The sequence below is a fragment of the Cucurbita maxima genome, unplaced genomic scaffold (genome assembly GCF_002738345.1).
Source record: "Cucurbita maxima cultivar Rimu unplaced genomic scaffold, Cmax_1.0 Cma_Scf00016, whole genome shotgun sequence".
Classification (NCBI taxonomy): domain Eukaryota; kingdom Viridiplantae; phylum Streptophyta; class Magnoliopsida; order Cucurbitales; family Cucurbitaceae; genus Cucurbita; species Cucurbita maxima.
The window spans coordinates 3,252,006-3,270,025 of NW_019272032.1; the positions used below are offsets into that span (position 1 = coordinate 3,252,006).

The following is an 18,020-nucleotide window of genomic DNA, read 5'->3' on the forward strand; positions in this document are numbered from 1 at the left end:
AAATTCACCATAATTTTACGTTAAATTAATATAAATTTGTTGAATTTTATACTTCCTCTAAAAAAAATTAATTTTCCTCTCTTTTATACTTTAACAATATATTTTAACTTTTAAAATAGATTTTTAAAATTCTCTTTAAATTTTAAAATTTTTTAAAATAATAATAAACTTTCAAAAATAAAAATAATTTATAAATATCAGACAGATTGTATTCTTCATTTATGGATGATAAAAAAATATATTAATCATACCTTTCAAATTTCATAGATTTTTTTTACTACTATCGAAAAGTATTAATAAAAATATTTAAAATTTAACCCTATTATTTTTTCATGTATCTGTTTAAAAAAAAAAATTCTTTAGAGTTTATTAATATTATTTGAAAATTTTGAGAGAGGGCTATTTTTATTAATTCAACCTTAATTTTGTCAATATTATTGTTGCCATTTTGAAACTTACGAGTCCACGTCAGTACTCCTTCCATCAATCATGAACCGCGACAGCGTGTCGCTATTTGTATGTCTTGTTTGCTCGCGTTTCTCTTCAAAATATCGCGATAATATGAAATTTCGAAACATTCAAAATCTAGAAGGAGAAATTTAAAAAAAAAAAAAAAAAACAGCGGCAGCGGCGGCTACCATTATTTGACTTCCAACACGAGTCCTCCTCAAAATTCACCTCACCTTTTTTTTTAATTTATTTTATATTTCAATGGGAATTAAACATTTTACATTTTTCACATAACTAATTAACATTTCTCAAATCACATTAGTTTAGGATTAACAAAGTACTAAAATGGAAACAAAAAAATTAAACAATCTGCATTTATTAATTATTCGATATTATATTAAAACACCAGATTTGAATAACTGTAATTTTTTTTTTCTATTTCTACATATTGTTTTGTTAGGTTTAAATAATTTTCTTTTTAAAGGCCATAATTTTGAAAACCAAAAATAAAAATTTGATGCATTTAAATTAATAAAAAGGGACCATGTGAAAATTGGCCCAAAAATTAGTTATAAAATAGACTAGAAGCGCGTATGCTTTTATTCATGCACATGGAAGTAATATTCTCAATATAAAAAATAAAAAAAAAAACATAATAATTATTTAATTCATTTTAATTTTATTTTACAGATTGTTGTGCAACTTGCAATTTAATTTAATTTATAGGGAGAGAGAGAGAGAAAAAAAAACTTTAATCAATTAATTAATTAAATTTATAATATGGATATATTAATTGGATTTATTACCAAATTTTGTCTCTTATAAAAATAAAAAAATACATATAAATAATTTTAAAGCAGAGGGAAGTCTAATCAATATACCACCGCTTATAGAGACATTTAAGGTCCACTTTTTGGTGTAATAAATTGGTGCATTAAATTTTTTGTCCTCCCACATCTCCTCCAAACTTTGTCCTTTTTATCTCTAAACTCATTTAATTTTTTCATTCTCTTTTTTTTTTTTTTTTAATTTAAAAACTTCCATTAATATTATTCCATTATAGAATCTATTAACTTCATTAAATTTTACCCTTCATTAATTTCTGAGATTTTGAGGGAATATAATCAATTTAATTTTTTATGGATATTTATATAACAACTACATATTAGGGAGCTGCATATTTACCCATACTTTCTTTTTTTTTTTTTAATATTTTTTAGAAATAGCCAATAAAGGTAAATATAATAACTCAGTGTATGGGTCACAAAAAATGTAGGCCCATGGGCCTAAGGCCTTCTAAATTCTTTGTCCGAGATAATGTAGGCCCATGGACCACAGCCCAACAAAAGTTTTCTCCTTTTTTATTTTTTGAAATAAAAATATTGGTGAGTGCTACAATATTTAATTTTTAAAAACTTTAAAGTTGGTTGAATTTGGATAAACATTTACAAAATTAGATTATAAATTTTAACTTTAAAAAAAAAAAAAAAAAAAACAAAATCATAACCGTTGTTCCATACATGTTTGCCAGATTTGAATTATCCAATTATATAAAGAAAAAAGAAACCAATGGCAGAAAGGTGGGGTTGGCAATTAGTTATTGACTCATTATTTAATTTTAATTTTTAGAATTTAAATATTGGAAACTGACACAACATAAGGGAATAGGGATGAATCAGCATATAGTAATGGCTAAGAATCCCTTGAAAAAGGGTACTAAACCCCACTTCTTAATCATACTTAAAAACCTTTAATTACCACTTTCTTATGTCACTTTCATACATCTTCTCTTATTATATAATATTTCCCTTCACTACTTTTTCCTTTCCTTTTTTTTTTTTTTTAAATTTTTATTTTATTGCTAGTCTATTTCTATTTTATACGTGTAATTAATTTTATTTTTTTATGTGTTTTTATCTCGATATGTCATATTAATTCACTCTAGGACGAGAGATTTTGGTGTCATTCTAAGTAGTTTCATATACACTTTTCTTCCTTGAACCATTTAGTTATTATTTTTTATTATTATTATTATTTTTAGCTCGATAGCATGGGAGTTCAGAGAATTAAACTCAAACCTCTAACATCTAAACAAAAAAAAAAAAATACATATTGATTAGGGTTGAGTTGCTCGCTTTGATTATACCATTTATTCATTTATATTATAATTCTTTTTAATTAGTCGCATTTACTAAATTTCAAATTTTAGAAAGGGAATTATTTATAAAAATTTAAATAATTCAAAAGATAACTCTTAGATTTTATTATTTTATTATTCGTAAAATATCTGAATTATATGATCGATTTGAAGATCCCTGTCACACTTATCTACAATCCACGTCTTGACTTCAACAATTTCACATTCAAAACTGAGAAAAATAATTTAAAATATATTCACACGCACAACGCTGAATTATAATTTAGAAATTCATTTCATATAACTAACTAAAAAAATATAAATTTATATTATTCTTGAACCCTTTTCCACGTGTGTTCCCTTTCTACCAATAAATAAATATATATAATATATATATATAGTTTGAAGGACAGAGGGAGCATGTGAGATCCACATTAAAATATCGGACATTTTAAATTTAATATAAAAAAAAAAAAAACTAATTCTATAATAATTTGTGGAAAAATGGAAGACATAATGATAAATGGAAAAGGTTGAGCATATGAGACCACATAAGTTGGGAAATAAATGGACATAACATGCCCCGTAGGGTCAATTTTGTTCCTAGAAAATAACCCCACAATTTTATTTTATTTTATTTTATTTTATTTTAAATAATGAAATGTTACTTAATTCAAATCATATATTTTGCTAAAAATATTAATTTATTACATTAATTATAAATATTTTATTTAATTCAAATTTGATCTTAAAAAAAGAGAAACCACCACGAAATTGTAGTGCTCCAAAGTTGCACATTTCATTTGACTTATTAATTATTTAATTTCATTTGGGAAAACAAAAATTATGATGTCGTAATACACTCATTTGTTGACCCTACAAGACACTATAAGTCAACTACGGAAGTTTTCGAGGCATTAGGCTATCACATTATTTACCCAATTTTTTATCCTTGCATTACTCATTACAAAATAATAATAATTGATTTATCCACTTTTAAAAAAAATTATTTTACGTGACATTATACATTTATAAATTACAAAATCTAAATGGTTAAATAATAATAGTAAATTAATTGTTTAATATTAAAGTTTATGGATTAAATTTATGGTTTTCAACCCAAAAAATGAATTAAAAAAATAGCCCACTTATGGACTGATTGCTAAATCAATAATTAAATAATTATTTAGTAAATAAAAATATCCCCTTTATGGGTTAATTGCTAAAACAATTTATTTACTATAAAAAGGTAAGGTCGTATTTTGGTGGGTTTGAACAAAAGGTGAGTAATGGATGAAACCCATAATTAAAAAAAGATGCAAACTTTTTAAAGGATTAGTTTGAAAATAAGGGAGGAAATGGACAAAATAGCTTAGTGTTAGAGGTATGAGACTAATCAAAATTTCCCATTTGTTTAATTGGGTGGAGGGTTTATTTACTTGGATTAATGCCATTAATTGTCATTACCAAGTAGAATGGGACCAAGATAATATTACTTAATATCGCACCAACATTGTTAGGCCATGCCATTACACCCCCATTAATTAACATATTAAAGATAATAATATGGCTAACTAACCCTACTTTTGCATGTCATTTTGCCTCCCACTAACACCATATTTAATGATTTATATAAATTTAGTCACCTCTTACTCCCTCTTCTCACTCATTTAATTAACACTTTCATCCTATCTTAATACCGTGTTTGATCCGTAGATATTGTCTTTTTTTTGGGCCTCTCCTCCCCAATTGATGTGGAATCTCACAACCCTCAAGGGTCCAACATCCTCGGCACTTGTTCCCTTCTCCAATCAATGTGAGACCCCTCCAATTCACTCATTTTCGATGCTGGCATACTGTCTCATGTCCACAACTTCCTCGCTAGCACATCGCCCTAATGTCTAGTTCTGATATCATTTTTAACAACCCAAACTCACCGCAAACAAATTATGTCTTTCGAAGTTTTTAAAACGCGTTTGCTAAAGAGAGATTTTCACACATTTACAAAGAATACCAAATATAAGATCTCACATCTAATATTTTTTAGTTTACAATTTGACTTTTCTAATTATTATGAGTAATTACTTAAAATTACCAATTTGAATTTTCCTGCCATTTAAGATTGAATTTGCTAGGGCTAATGTTTACATCAACTTTGATTTGTCATCTTTAATTTTATTATAAATATTTAATTTATTAATTTATATAATTTATCATATATACTAAATTTGTATTATAAGATTAATTATCATTGAAAATTAAATCTAATGACTAAATCTAAAGCCCCAATAGAATTTTATCTTAAATAAAAATCAACATGACAATAATCTAAAATGATACCATGTCGATTGAGACACTTCATCGGATTAAATTTAAAAGAATAATATTTAAACACGTTAGACTTTTTATTTAATATTCTAATAAAATTTGTATTACTAGGTTTGAGAGCCCATAGTAATTTTAAAATATAAGATAAAAATTGGAGTTATATAATTTAGCTTTTTTTTTTTTTTTTTTTTCCTTCAGTTTTTTAGGTCATAATTAATAATGGACTGATTAAGTTGGTTCCTGTTATAAATAAGTATAGTTTTAATGTAACGAAAGATTAATATCCACATGAATATCAGCTAACACGACCATGAAGTGGCCAAACAATTTATTATTATTTATTTATTTATTTTATAATGAAAGAAGAGACTTGGAAGCTGACAAAATTGAAACCTTTAATTTAAAAATAAAATATAATAAAAATGGGAATGATGAAAAACCCATAAACAGAAATATAGTATAATATTAATTAAAAAATTAAAAAAGCTTAACCTTCTCATTTAAAATAATAGTATTGAGAACCGAGCCCAATGGAGGAAAAAAATAAAAAAAATATATTTAATATTTTTTATATACTTCAAATTTCTATTTACGCTAATGAATAGATTAAAATGTCACAGATTCAAATATTTATCGAATAAATAATTTAGGATAAAAATATTTTTCATTAGTCCATATATATTTTAAAAATGATAGTTTTTTTAAGAATAAAATTAAAATTAAAAATAGAAAGGTTTAAGTGGGCACCTCTTTGATAGATAAAAAGACAACATTTTCCTTATATTAAGACAACATTCTAATCCCCACTAATAAATATTAATTATTATTTTATTATTTTATTATTATTTTATTCTGTCTGTCATTCCATACCTTTCTCGTTTGTTATACATCATTTTGTTCTCTCTCTTTTTTTTAAATTTTTAAAAAAATACATCATTATAAAAAAAAATGCAAAATAAATACAATTTCTAAAAATTAAAAAAAAAAAAATCCGCCCTATAAATTCCCTCTTTCTTATTCTGCCTTCTTCATCGAACTTTCAAGCTCTTTTTCTCTTCCATTTCTATGGCAAAAGTGTACCCTCAAACAGCGCAGTCGCCGTCGTCGTCGTCGTCTTCATCGCTTTGTTACGAAACAGAAACCTTCACGATTTGGATGAAATCTCTTATTTACCACACAAATGGCTGCACCGTCTACGATTCCAATGGCGACATCGTCTACAGAGTCGATAACTACAACAGAAAATGCCGTCGCGAAGTTTTTCTCATGGATCTCAGAGGCAACGTCCTCTTCACCATCAGAAAAATGGTGAGCCAAAAAATGGCGGTTTCTCTGATTTATTTCGTTCTGATTTCGATGCTAAATCCTTGAGTACCGTTCGATTAATTGTAGTTCTGGATTAATTTGTGCAGAAATTTTCGATTCTCGGAGGATGGGAGGGATATCGATGGATCGATTCGGAGAGAAGTACAAGCCCTAGCTTTCGAGTGAAGAAATTGTACAGATCAGGATCGAGGAATCAATCGGTCTGTGAAATTACTGTAGGATTTGAGAGGTTTTCGTTGGTGAAAATGGATGGAAAATTGGCTTTCAGAATAATGAACATCAATGGAGAAGTAGTTGCAGAGGTTAGTAGTGGAGTGTGTGGAAAATGAATCGAATCGAATCGAATCTCATTTCCTTTGGTTTTCTCGGCTGATTTTCCGTCGTGCCAAACAGATTCTAACAGTTTGAAATTGTTTTTGGTGTGTTTTTCAGGCGAAAAGAAAAGTTTCTTCGAATGGAATTCTATTGGGAGATGATGTGTTGAGTTTAAATGCAAATTCTCAGATTGAAAGATCTCTGGTTATGGCATTGGTTTCGGTTTATGGCTTAATCCGTCGCCAAATGTAAAATTATATACAAAATTTGGTTTTTATTTTATTTAATTTTATATTATTTTCCTCTGGCTCTTTAGAGGATTTCCCGATGCGTATACAACTTAAAGATTTTGGTTTCTAATATAGGTTTTTAGTTTCTATGTGAATGATTAATGTAGAGATTACAAAGGAATACAATTAATAATTTCATTCATTAATTCTTCTTATCTCTCTATTTTTATTATACTATATATATATTAAAAATCCACAAGACTTTTAGGTAAATTTGTGACTTATTTACATTTTTTTATTTTTTATTCAAATACCTCTGGTAGTTTTATAACTCCTTCATAAATAGTTCATACTCTTAAATAATCTTTGTAATTATTTAGGACAGATTTTATCAAACTATAACAATTTAATTTAATTTTTGAAATTAGAAGAAATAAATTCTCATTTTTGTTAAAATTTTAATTTATTAAAAGGAAAGTTATCCTTAACTAAAAAAAAATTAAAAATAGAAAGAATGTTATCCAAATGGTAATTATAAGCCAACAATTTTTGTTTTAATTAATTGGTGAAATGATATAAACTCATTTTCGTGGTAATAATTAAATTAGTTTGTGGTAATTTAAATCTCATTTAGTTACAATTTTTTATTTTATATTATAAGTAAATAATAAAATAAACTGAAGAAAGCAGTTACTAGACATTGAAATAAAAATCAAATGTTTATAAATAAATTTACATGGGAGTGAAATCTTAATATATATATTTTTGTGTGGAAAAGATTATATTTTAACTTAATTGAAATATATTAAGATTAACTATTTAGCTATTGTTTAATTTCATTAGACATTGAAAACCTCAATATATTACTAACACGTTTATCTATAGGTGAATTACGACTTTCTAAAATAAATAAAATAATAATAATAATTAATTGTTTTGAAAGAAAAATCAATTAACACAACATATTAAGATAATTTTAAAATTTTAATATATTCTTAACCTCGGGAAATGATATTATACAAAACATATATATATAATTCATAAATTTTCTCAGTCCAAAATGTCTGCCTTTATTATTATATAGTTTTAACATTTTACATGAGCATATATATATATATATATATATATATATATATATGTTAATAAAGCAATTAATGTCAGCCTTTGTAGACAAATTTAAGGTTCTAAATTCAAAATAGGAGAGATATATTAAAAAAACATATTTTTTATCGAACTTCAAATAAAATTATAATTTTTAATACGAAATTTATAAACCGTGAATATTTTGTTCTACTAATAATTTTATATCTTTAAATATCATAGTTTAAAAGCACTATTTAATAAATAAATAAAAAAAGGTGGAAGCTTCATGTTATATTAAACTTAAACATCATAACATGAGAAGTGACCATCCTTAAAATTAATTTTTATAATAATTTAAATTGAAAAAAAAAATCAATAAAAATCGTAAGCCCTATCAATATTTCATTATATTATACATATAAAAAAACATAACTTCAACGTGACAATCATGACTATCAATTGCCAACACACATTCCAAATCCCTAATAACTTTGATTATTAGTTTGATGGTTTAGGGTTATCCAACTCAATAATTCCTCGAGCCATTTTAATAGGTAAAATTTAATTCTCCAAAATTAATAGTCTTGATTTGTTTTGTTGGGATAAGATAATCAATTTAATTAAAAGCAACGATATGACTAAAGCAAAACAAGAGGTATCGAGTTATTTTTAGAAGACTTGAGAACGAGAAAGATGAAAAAAGAGAACTCTTCTTTCCTCATAAAAGGTAAGCAAAAGCTTTAAAACATGCATGTATGTTAACCTTTTTCTTCTCTAAGTCCAAACAATGTAGGTTGCCTTTTTGACTTGATTATGAGGAATTGATTTTTATTGTTTTTTAGTCACGCTCTAATTTGATGGCTCTTTTGGGTAACTAAGATGTGACGAACAAATGAGGTCTGAGTTTTGGGTTTTGGAGGTCAATCATTTTATCAATGTGAAAACTATAAACTTTGATATTGGCCAAAGCCTCGAGCAACTTTGGTAGAATTTGTACTAAATATTTTATTTGGTAAAGTTTTGAATTTTATAAATTGAAAATACTTGTGGGTGTGGCTTCAAGAATTGGAGGCCGAAATATAGAACGAAGGGGCGTTTTGATTCTTTTGAAATATTGGAATTTTGAGAATTATGTTTTGTATATTATAAGAATTCCGAATGGAATGTAAAGGAGTTTATATCCAATTTATTATTATTATTAGATTTGAATAAAATAAATCACAATATAAAAATAGATGCAATAATCTTGAATAATTTCTAACCTTTTGTTGTGGTTGTCAATTAAGTTTTGCATTTCCAATAATAATGTAATGGATATATTCAATACCCACCAAATTATAATCATGGCAACAAACCAAAAGACAAACAAGTTATGATCAATTACAGCTTTTCCATGTGATTTAAAATACCAAACTCAAGATATTTAGGAGTCCTACTATATACCAAAGATATTTAGGAGTTCTATGGTAATTTGAAAGTCAAACCAATGCATTTTAACAAATAAATGAATAAAGTTCAACCAGTAATGATGCTTCCTATCCTAATTATTGATTCTAATTTCTAAACTGAAATAGACAGCATGGCCAAAATTCATTACTTTATTCTGAAAGAAAAATAAAATAAGAGGATATTCTTCACAAATATTATAACATATAATAGTAATAATAATATAATTGGAGGATGTAATCCGGATATTAATTAAGAAAAGAAAGTCGAGAACCTCAACTAGTTCGAAAATCAAATCTTCCGGCCTACATCGAAATCATATCATAAAATTTAAGAAAAAAAAAACAAAACTATATGTCCTCATGCATGATTAACACGTTGAATCCCATTAAAGGAAAAAAATTAGATATTGCTGAAGGATCATAGACAGAATCTTCTCTCCCAAATGGCTAAAGGTTTCATTTTCTGCAGTTTCTGTCTTTGATGGTGAAGCAGCCTGTTTTCCTTGCATGACAGCCGATTTAAAGGCAGAGACTTTCACTGTATGGATGAAGTCCCTGATCATGCAAGGAAATGGCCTTACTGTTTTCAATGAAAATGGTCAGGTTGCTTATCGCATAGACAATTATGATGAGAAGAGAAGCAGGGAAGTCTTTTTGATGGATCTCAGAGGGAAACTTCTCTTTACGGTGCGTCGAAAGGTGGGTTTCCATGAACAAGGACTGAATATTACTGTGTACATTTCAAGCATTGTTTTTCCTCATTGATTCTTTTTGGTTTCCTTTGGCAGAGTATTTGGTTTTTATGTGATTGGGAAGGATTTAAGGAGGAGGACGTAAATACAGAGGAAAGAAAACAATTCTTTAGAGCGAAAAAGATTCTCAGAGTTTTCAGTAATAAGTTAAGCTGTGATGTAAAGTTATGCGGAGATGAATCTCAGGCAAGTTTGTGCTATAGGTTTGAGGGATTTTGGGGCAAAATAGCATTCAGAATATTAGACAGCCGGGGAGGACTTGTTGCAGAGGTAAGGCTTTTTGTTTCAAACTAAATTGACAAAATTTCATAGTTTTAGGGTTTACCTGTAGGTAACCTTGAACCCATCTTTTTAAACCATTTATTGTTTATATGGTCTTTATGGACCATTAGGTCAATTCATGGTAGTCCCTTCCATACACTGCATCGGTATCATATGGTCCATTTGAGGCTTAAACCACAAGATTTAATCGAATTCTGGTTTTTCCCACTTGTAATTGATGCATGACTTTAGTCACGCTAACTTGTTATGAAATGAAGTAAGTAGCATTTGGGTTTGTGCAGGCAAAGAGAAAGCAATCATCTTTAGGAGTTCAATTGGGAGAAGATGTTATGAGTTTGGTCCTATTACAGACTAATTTAGATCATTCCCTCATCATGGCTCTTGTCACTATGTACCTGTTGATTCAACGTAGAATATGATTCATTTGTTTCAACAGAGAGAAAAGGAGACAAACCTGGAACAATGCCTGAAAGACTGACGTGTGTTTGCTTCCCATAGTCAAGCTTGCAAATTGGATCCAAAGTATCCAGCTTCTTGACCAATTTGTCCGTTTGCCCTTCAAAGATTTCAAGAGAACTAGAGCAGCCATAGAGAAGTATAGAATGGAGTTCTGTTGGTATACCTGTAAAGCGCATTCTTACATGCTTACTTCTACACTGGATGTTATGTCAGTGAATTTCTTATACCAGACAAAGTATGTTTGATGGTTTCTGGACCACCTCAAGTTGCTTCAGTTATGACGCTTGGTGGGATGAATTGTTTGTCAAATGCCACTGCCTGCAACAGACTTAATTACTGGAACTTCCCTGCAAAATAAAAAGGTTTAACCATAGGAGATCTAGTTCTATTTTCACAAAGTTCCTTTTCTCCCCTTTCCCATCCCAAATTGTTGACCATGGAATAATAAAAGGAAAAAAAAAAAAACTCGTGTATTTCATGACAAGCTCGGGAAAATAATTACAGAATTTAAAAATAAATAAAGAAAAGCTCAACAGACCAAAAATATTTGACTCACACGGACAGATAATGTCCAGATGAGGACATTTCTGGATTCCCGTTTGCTTTTGCCTTCTTTTTTTTTTTTTTCTCATCTTTTTTGGTGGAGGAGGGGGCTATATAATTTACAAAGAAATTATTTATTTACTCTAACATAATGTCTCGTGTGGTATCACGCTACTTTTTTTCTGTACTACGAAATAATTACTAGATCTTCTTGTAATTTTTAAGACTACGAAGAGTCATTACAAGCTGTTGTCTTTCACCTTCTACCTCTGCAAACTTGAGACTTATCTCTGAATATCTCTCTTGCATTTCCTTTAGTTCAATTTCCATTAATTTGTTTCTTTCCCTTAATAATTCTAATTCTGTAGAAAAATGGTCATAATTGGTATGGCTGTTGTCAAGTTTGCAGGCTTTCAATTCTGTCTCTGCTGAAATTTTATCATTCCTGCGGAGAATAGAACAAGGAAGAGAATCAGGAATTGATTGTTTCTTTCGTTTAATTGAACAACCAGATTCAGAGAATGAGAAGAAAAAAAAAATTGAAGAGAGATTATTATCTGTTTTTTAACATACCTCCCAACTGATATGAGGTTCCCATATTCTACGGATGAAGAAGAGTTTGTGTTTTGGCCTTGGTTCACTACTGTATCCTTGGTCTTTTTCATGTTGCTTTGACACCTATTTACCTGCTTCCAAATCAATCGTGAGATGTTATTACGACATACAAATATATGCAACTTCAAAGAAAATTATGAGTAACCTTGAGATCCAGATATTTCTACGGAAACAAGCATAAGCATGAGAAAGACTGCCGAACACGAGAAATCCAGACACCAAAAAAGTAAATGGTGAAATCAATGTCAATATTATCCACAATTACCTCTGTAATCAGTAAAGTGTGTGTGTTTTAAATGTAAATGAAAAAGAAAACGTTACTTTTGAAACACCAATTGAGGTTAGAATCTGCATTTCTTAAAATAATGCATATTTCCTACCTCTTGATATGTGCAAGTAGGAACAGCGTCTTCCAATTTGCACTCCAATTCTTCAATTGTGTGCTGAAAATCCATCGCCTTCTCTGAAATTCTACTTGCTAGAGTTTCTATGGCGTCTTCTTTCAAGTTCACCTGTCTCTGGAACGGGAAATAGGATCCACGAATTGAGTAACATAATTGAAATTAAATCGACCATTTACAGAAACTTCCAAAACAAAATGTTGATGCTTGGCTTGGAAACATAAGCGATCATGCATCATTCATGCGAAAATCTTCATTTGACACTGCGTCTTTTGATTTTAATGTAAGAGGGGGTCTCGAGGATACCTCAAGCAACTCAATTTTCTCCATAAGAGCTGCGACTTCCTTTGGGCTACTTTCTGGAGTAGACTTATTTTCTGTAAAAGCTCCATTTCCATCACAGGCTGATTTGTGTTCCTCGCTGTACCAGAGCATGTCGACACCGTTGAACTCTTTCACCTTCTTTAGGTCATCATTTAATTGAGAGACCTGATGTCCTAAGTTTATCTTTCTCTATCTCCCCTTCGACCAAAGAATGTTTTAAGTCATTGAAGTGATCTCTGAGCACCTCCAATTCTGTTTGTAGACATCCCATTGATACCTCATATTCATCCTTCCGATGCCTTATTCTATTTAACTCGTTTTGAAACTTCTCGCCTACTTTTATAAGCAAAGCAATGGTTAATACCAGCTCATTTCTTTCCATGTTTTTGTTCTGGATCCAGCTCTCGCTTTCCTTGAGTGACCTATTCTCTGTTGTGAGCCTTTCAATTTCAAACTTGAGCGAGAAAATCTCCCTACAGAGAGATTCGCAAACCTCTTTTTGAGTGTCCTGTTTGTCAAGGAGCTTGGACTTTGTATGAAGTTCTAACAACATCTGTTCAATCTGACTTGTTTGCAACTCTACCACGTTTGAGAGTTCACAGAGCTTTACTTCATACTCGTTCTTAACGGATTGAAACTCTTTACTAGTAGACGCAAGTTTTTCATCTAACTGAATGTTCTGCAGTTGCAGCTCGATAGATTCTGCCACTGCTTTAGCAGCTACCTTCTCGTTTGCATCAAATATCGAGGCTATCTGCATTGAAAGCCTCTTGAGTTCCTCTTGGAGCCTCTCAGCTGTATCAGCATTTCTCCTCCTTGTCTTTCTCAAGTCCTCCTCTGCTAGGATGGCTCTTTGCTCCTGCTCAATTTTGGCACGTGTCATTCCTTCTAGATCAGCCACAAACTTTTCAGCTTGCTGCTCCAGTTCTTCCTCCAAGGACTGGATATGGGCTTCAAGTTCTTTTATGGTGCTCAAAGAACTAGAGAAGTCTTGGGACCGCTGCTTAAGCTCCCTCTCCAAGTGGTCTATGTGCGTTTCCAGCTCTACTATGGTAGCGGAGGGCGTGCATTCTTCATTCATGTCGAGTTTCTCTTCCAGTTCACATTGCTCCAGTTTATATGACATGCCATGATTTTCCTGTTTCAGTATTTCATAGTCAAGTGCTAGTTGTTCCATATGCATTTCTAATTCATCCTTTTCTCTCTTGTAGAATTCTACTTCACTATATAGGTCAATAACCTTTTGTTCCAGAAGATATGTTTCATTTGCATTACTATGCTGCTTAACAAGCTTTTCTAATGCCTTCTGCTCCTCATCATCCTCAGATTCACACTTCGAGATAGAATTATAAAACTCTTCAGCATTCTCAGAAAATCTTGATCTGTCATAGAGATGGACCTTTTCACCTTTTTTCTGCTTTAACATTTCCTCTAGGTTTCGCATTGCAAGAATCAATTCATCATTAGATTCCTGGGTCTTCTGGAGTTGTAGTCGAAGATTGACATTTAATTCCTTCTCCTGGTTTAGTTCTTCCTTCATTTCTTCCAGAAGAGCCGCAGTTTTCTTATCCTCCAATTCTACGTTGGTTTTGGATTTCGCTTTGAGTCTCTCGCACTCCACCCTGAGTGAATCTCTTTCCTCTTTCAAAATGACAATTTCTTTGGACAGATCCTGACCCCTTTTACTTTCTTTGACAATTTGTTTTCGAAGCGTCTGTAGTTCCAATTCTGAAACTTCTGCCTGTCTGGAAGAACCAACAAGCTCAGCCTTGAGCTTTTCAATCTCAATATCTGCATCTCTTTCAGACCTCGTAACTAATCCAGACCTTTCTCTGGGAGGCATATCATCTGATGGTTCATCTACGCTCACTCCATGATCGGAACCAAGGGACCACATTGATTGTGATCTCTGATTCTCTTTATCAGTGGTCGTTGAAAGGAATGTCACTGATTTCTGCGGAAGTGAAGATAAACTAACAGGCTGAAGGTGGTTGTTCTTTCTCGCTCTATGTTCTCGTGGAGTATCAAATCCAGAGCTGCTCTCAGAGCTTGACAATGTAATATCAGATCCACTTGATGCTCTACAGTCACCGTTCAGTTCGAAATCATGACGGTTCTTGCAAATCTGCTCATCCTATTAACACAAAGAATAGGAAAGAATTATAGCGACAATAGCTGTGGAAAAACTTTAATTGATTAGTCTACAAGCTAAAAGCTAGTCTAGAAAACTGGCCATGAAATCTCTGAAAAACAGTAAAAGAGAGAAGGTGCTTAGTATGCTAGTTGGAAATGGATCCTTACTTCAGTACAATTGTTTTTAGTGCATTCATCTATTTCACTATTGCTCAAGAATGATTTCAAGTTCGTTTCCTGGGATCTAACGCTGGCATCATCAAAATCCTCCACCTCTCTGTAAAAGATCAGTCAAACATTAGCAAAATAACCTCTTGAATCTTTGCAACCACTAAAGGAATAATACTCGAAACCATAGATTCACACCTTGGCTCAATTTTAGACTGCAACCTCTGTATCAAAACCTATGAAATGACGAAGCAAAAGTTTAATTAACACTGGATGATGAAACTTCAGAGCTCAACAGACTCCTAATGTTCAAAAAGAATAAACTCCTTGTTAAAAATGAAAGATTCACACAGAAATTCAAATTAAAAGTTGAAAATACTCACGTGTAAAACTGCATCAGAAGTTGAGTTCTTTAGGGGAAGCGAAATGGAAGAAGGTTTTGTGGCATCTGCATAATCAGCTAAGTTGATAGAAACCTCCCCAAACACCTTAGATTTTGCCCGTCCCTACATGAATACCCCAATTAAACTGCAAATGTAGTGTACATTATAATTGACAACAAAATAAATAGAAGGTAGACCTTCCATACATACCGTTGAGACGAGGAAATAATAGATTTTCTCATTGATCTTCCCAGATTTTGTGTCCCGCACGAACTTGACTGTTTCATAAACTGGTTTTTCCCATTTGCAATATCCATCACAAACTGTGCCTTTATCCAGTCTTGCTGTTGCCTTTCCCACATCTCCAGGAACGATGGATAACGTCAATGCATCCACCACTGAGTGTGACACCTGAAATCAATTACATTTACAATCTTCATAATCCAGTCCAGCCAAACAATCTTGCTCTGTTTGCAGTGAAGAAAACAACAAATAGAAAGGTTCACGGGCACGCATGTATTAATCCATTTCTATCCCGTCCGTTCAAATCGACAGAAAAGTCTCAAATCCATTAATACTCTAATTTATCAGCTCCAAGTGGAGGACATCAACGACTCAGACACTGCTCTCATTTCCAGCAATCTTTACAGCTAACTTCAAGTAATGCTCCAAACTCCATAACACAAACTCAATCTAAAACCAGCTATATGTAATTGAACACCGGAAAAGAAACTTCCAAAATCAAGGTCAATGTCCAGGCCAAAAGCGAAATCATAAAAAAAAAGAAAAACAAAATAAAAATCAATAATCTCAAACATACCTTAGTGACATGAAACTGCAACTTAAACTCCGCCTTCACCTTATTCTTCTCACTCCTCCATCTCCCTGACTTGAACATCTCCACCTATCTCTGGCACAGGTTGCGCCGGGGACCAGTTCAGAGCAGATGTTCCAGCTGCGACCGGAACCTCATTTCTGCAGCAGAGTGAGCCGTTGAAGAGCAACACAACAAAGCGATTAACAGAGTAGCTAAAAATGCAAGGGAGAGGGAATCGGAGAAGGAGATAAATTATAATGAAACTTCACATTAGAAAAGCTTAAGAATGAACCTGCAACTCAACAAAGATGGAAGATGACCATGACACGGAGGAATTTGGGAGATCTGAGGGATTCTCTTACTGTCCTCTTTCGGGGGAAAAAAATGGATAGAAAGATTAGAGTGCAAAAAAATATATTCTTTTTAAATTTATATTTATTTATTTTAAGTTTGTTTTCTCTTGGAATTGAACAAAAACACAGAGAGATGCGTAAAATAGCAAAAATAATTGGTCTGACAGCTCTGCCCCTGAGCATTTCAAACTTTTCTGTGACATTTTACTTTTATGCCACGTGTCATCCAGCTAGGAAAATATTGAAGGGTGAGGTGTTCTCTTTTATTATTAAATATACAATTTATAATTTTTTTTATTGGCCAACAATTTTATTTAAAAAAAAAAAGAAAGTAAATGCTTCTTCTGTCACCAATCCATCCAAAATTATAAGTTAATAAAATACTCGCAAAAAGTCACAATATCTATGTTTTTTTAAAAATATTATATATTTAAATTTATATAATATTTTAAAAAGAATTCCAGTACCATTTATTGGAGCCTTTATCCCCATCCCTAATAAATTTATCTGTCTAAATTTATTTTACAGAAACAAATAAAATGAAAGCGACAAAATAAAATAATAAAATATCATAGGATTCTTTTGGATTGATATGACTAGGAGAGCCAACTTTCATTTCCTTGTCCCATGCGCAACCCTATATTTCTTCCTTTAATTTCAACTTTTTCATCTGTCTCTTGACCTTATGAAAACAAACAAATAATATACGTTAATATATTCCCAAAATAAGAATATTTCATTTTTGTTTTTCTTTAATACCTTACAATAGTCTATGACCCAACATACTTACTTTATACAAATATGAAAATATTTATATTATAGGTACAAGTATTCTTTTTTTTTAATTAAAATTAAAAATATATAGGCCAAATTTGGCAACAGTGACGGTGTTAGCCTTTTCAAATGATTTTGAGTTATTATTGTTAAATGATTAATAAAAAATTGACTGTCAAAACTAAATTACTATATTTCTGTAAAAAAATTAAAAAGCTTAAAACTAACAATAAATATCTGAAAGGGCATGAGAAATATTAAAGTTATGGAAATAAATAAATAAAAAAATGATATTCTGGGTAACTTTTATATTAGATATAAATAGGAAAGAAAGAGATGGGGCATTCTGGTCATACTGAATTTTGTTTGTTGTTGGGTGTCTTTTAAAAGAAAAAAAAAAAGGCTGGCTTACTAGACGACGACAGAAGGGACGTAACGTAAGGGAGCGATTTCCAACGGTCGTTAAATGAAATTGTTTTAAATATTTTTTTATATTTTTAAAATGACAAAATTGATTTGAAGCCCTTGTCATTTCCGCTTTTGCCCCACAACTTCACATATTTACAACTCAAGACAAAATACAGAAAATGAAAAATCACAGGCACACGATTTAGCAATAATAATTTTAGTTTCACGGGGAAGAGTAATCCATGCTTCGTTGGCAGTCTTATGCCAACTCACTAACGTTGACGTGTACTA

The 18,020-nt window shown here is 30.8% G+C and overlaps 3 protein-coding genes across 3 annotated transcripts; 2 read left to right on the forward strand and 1 right to left on the reverse strand.

Moving 5' to 3' along the window:
- Positions 1 to 5,919: 5,919 nt before the first annotated feature.
- On the forward strand, positions 5,920 to 6,986 carry LOC111491230 (protein LURP-one-related 4-like). Its single transcript, XM_023140035.1, has 3 exons — positions 5,920 to 6,223; positions 6,328 to 6,543; positions 6,674 to 6,986. Exons 1-3 carry the CDS (start codon positions 5,981 to 5,983, stop codon positions 6,806 to 6,808), a joined length of 594 nt encoding a protein of 197 aa, XP_022995803.1. The 5' UTR covers positions 5,920 to 5,980; the 3' UTR covers positions 6,809 to 6,986.
- A 1,775-nt stretch (positions 6,987 to 8,761) lies between these two features.
- LOC111491414 (protein LURP-one-related 4-like) lies at positions 8,762 to 11,261 on the forward strand. The gene is made up of 4 exons (XM_023140331.1): positions 8,762 to 8,853; positions 9,734 to 10,016; positions 10,106 to 10,339; positions 10,633 to 11,261. Exons 1-4 carry the CDS (start codon positions 8,762 to 8,764, stop codon positions 10,768 to 10,770), a joined length of 747 nt encoding a protein of 248 aa, XP_022996099.1. The 3' UTR covers positions 10,771 to 11,261.
- A 162-nt stretch (positions 11,262 to 11,423) lies between these two features.
- Positions 11,424 to 16,633, reverse strand: LOC111491078 (myosin-11-like). Its single transcript, XM_023139821.1, is given in 11 exon segments — positions 11,424 to 11,798; positions 11,927 to 12,039; positions 12,349 to 12,486; positions 12,676 to 12,864; positions 12,866 to 14,827; positions 14,995 to 15,103; positions 15,193 to 15,230; positions 15,378 to 15,500; positions 15,588 to 15,788; positions 16,198 to 16,352; positions 16,487 to 16,633. Coding segments are annotated over 10 exon segments (3,195 nt in total). The 5' UTR covers positions 16,276 to 16,352; positions 16,487 to 16,633; the 3' UTR covers positions 11,424 to 11,554.
- Between the last annotated feature and the right edge of the window lie 1,387 nt (positions 16,634 to 18,020).

Bases quoted from the DNA above. Each gene is read 5' to 3' on its own strand.
- LOC111491230 (XM_023140035.1), top strand. From the start codon at position 5,981: ATGGCAAAAGTGTACCCTCAAACAGCGCAGTCGCCGTCGTCGTCGTCG. The intron at 6,224-6,327 runs GTGAGCCAAAAA...TAATTTGTGCAG, and splicing joins TCTTCACCATCAGAAAAATG to AAATTTTCGATTCTCGGAGG. The intron at 6,544-6,673 runs GTTAGTAGTGGA...TGTGTTTTTCAG, and splicing joins ATGGAGAAGTAGTTGCAGAG to GCGAAAAGAAAAGTTTCTTC.
- LOC111491414 (XM_023140331.1), top strand. From the start codon at position 8,762: ATGAGGTCTGAGTTTTGGGTTTTGGAGGTCAATCATTTTATCAATGTG. The intron at 10,017-10,105 runs GTGGGTTTCCAT...TTCCTTTGGCAG, and splicing joins TCTTTACGGTGCGTCGAAAG to AGTATTTGGTTTTTATGTGA. The intron at 10,340-10,632 runs GTAAGGCTTTTT...GGGTTTGTGCAG, and splicing joins GGGGAGGACTTGTTGCAGAG to GCAAAGAGAAAGCAATCATC.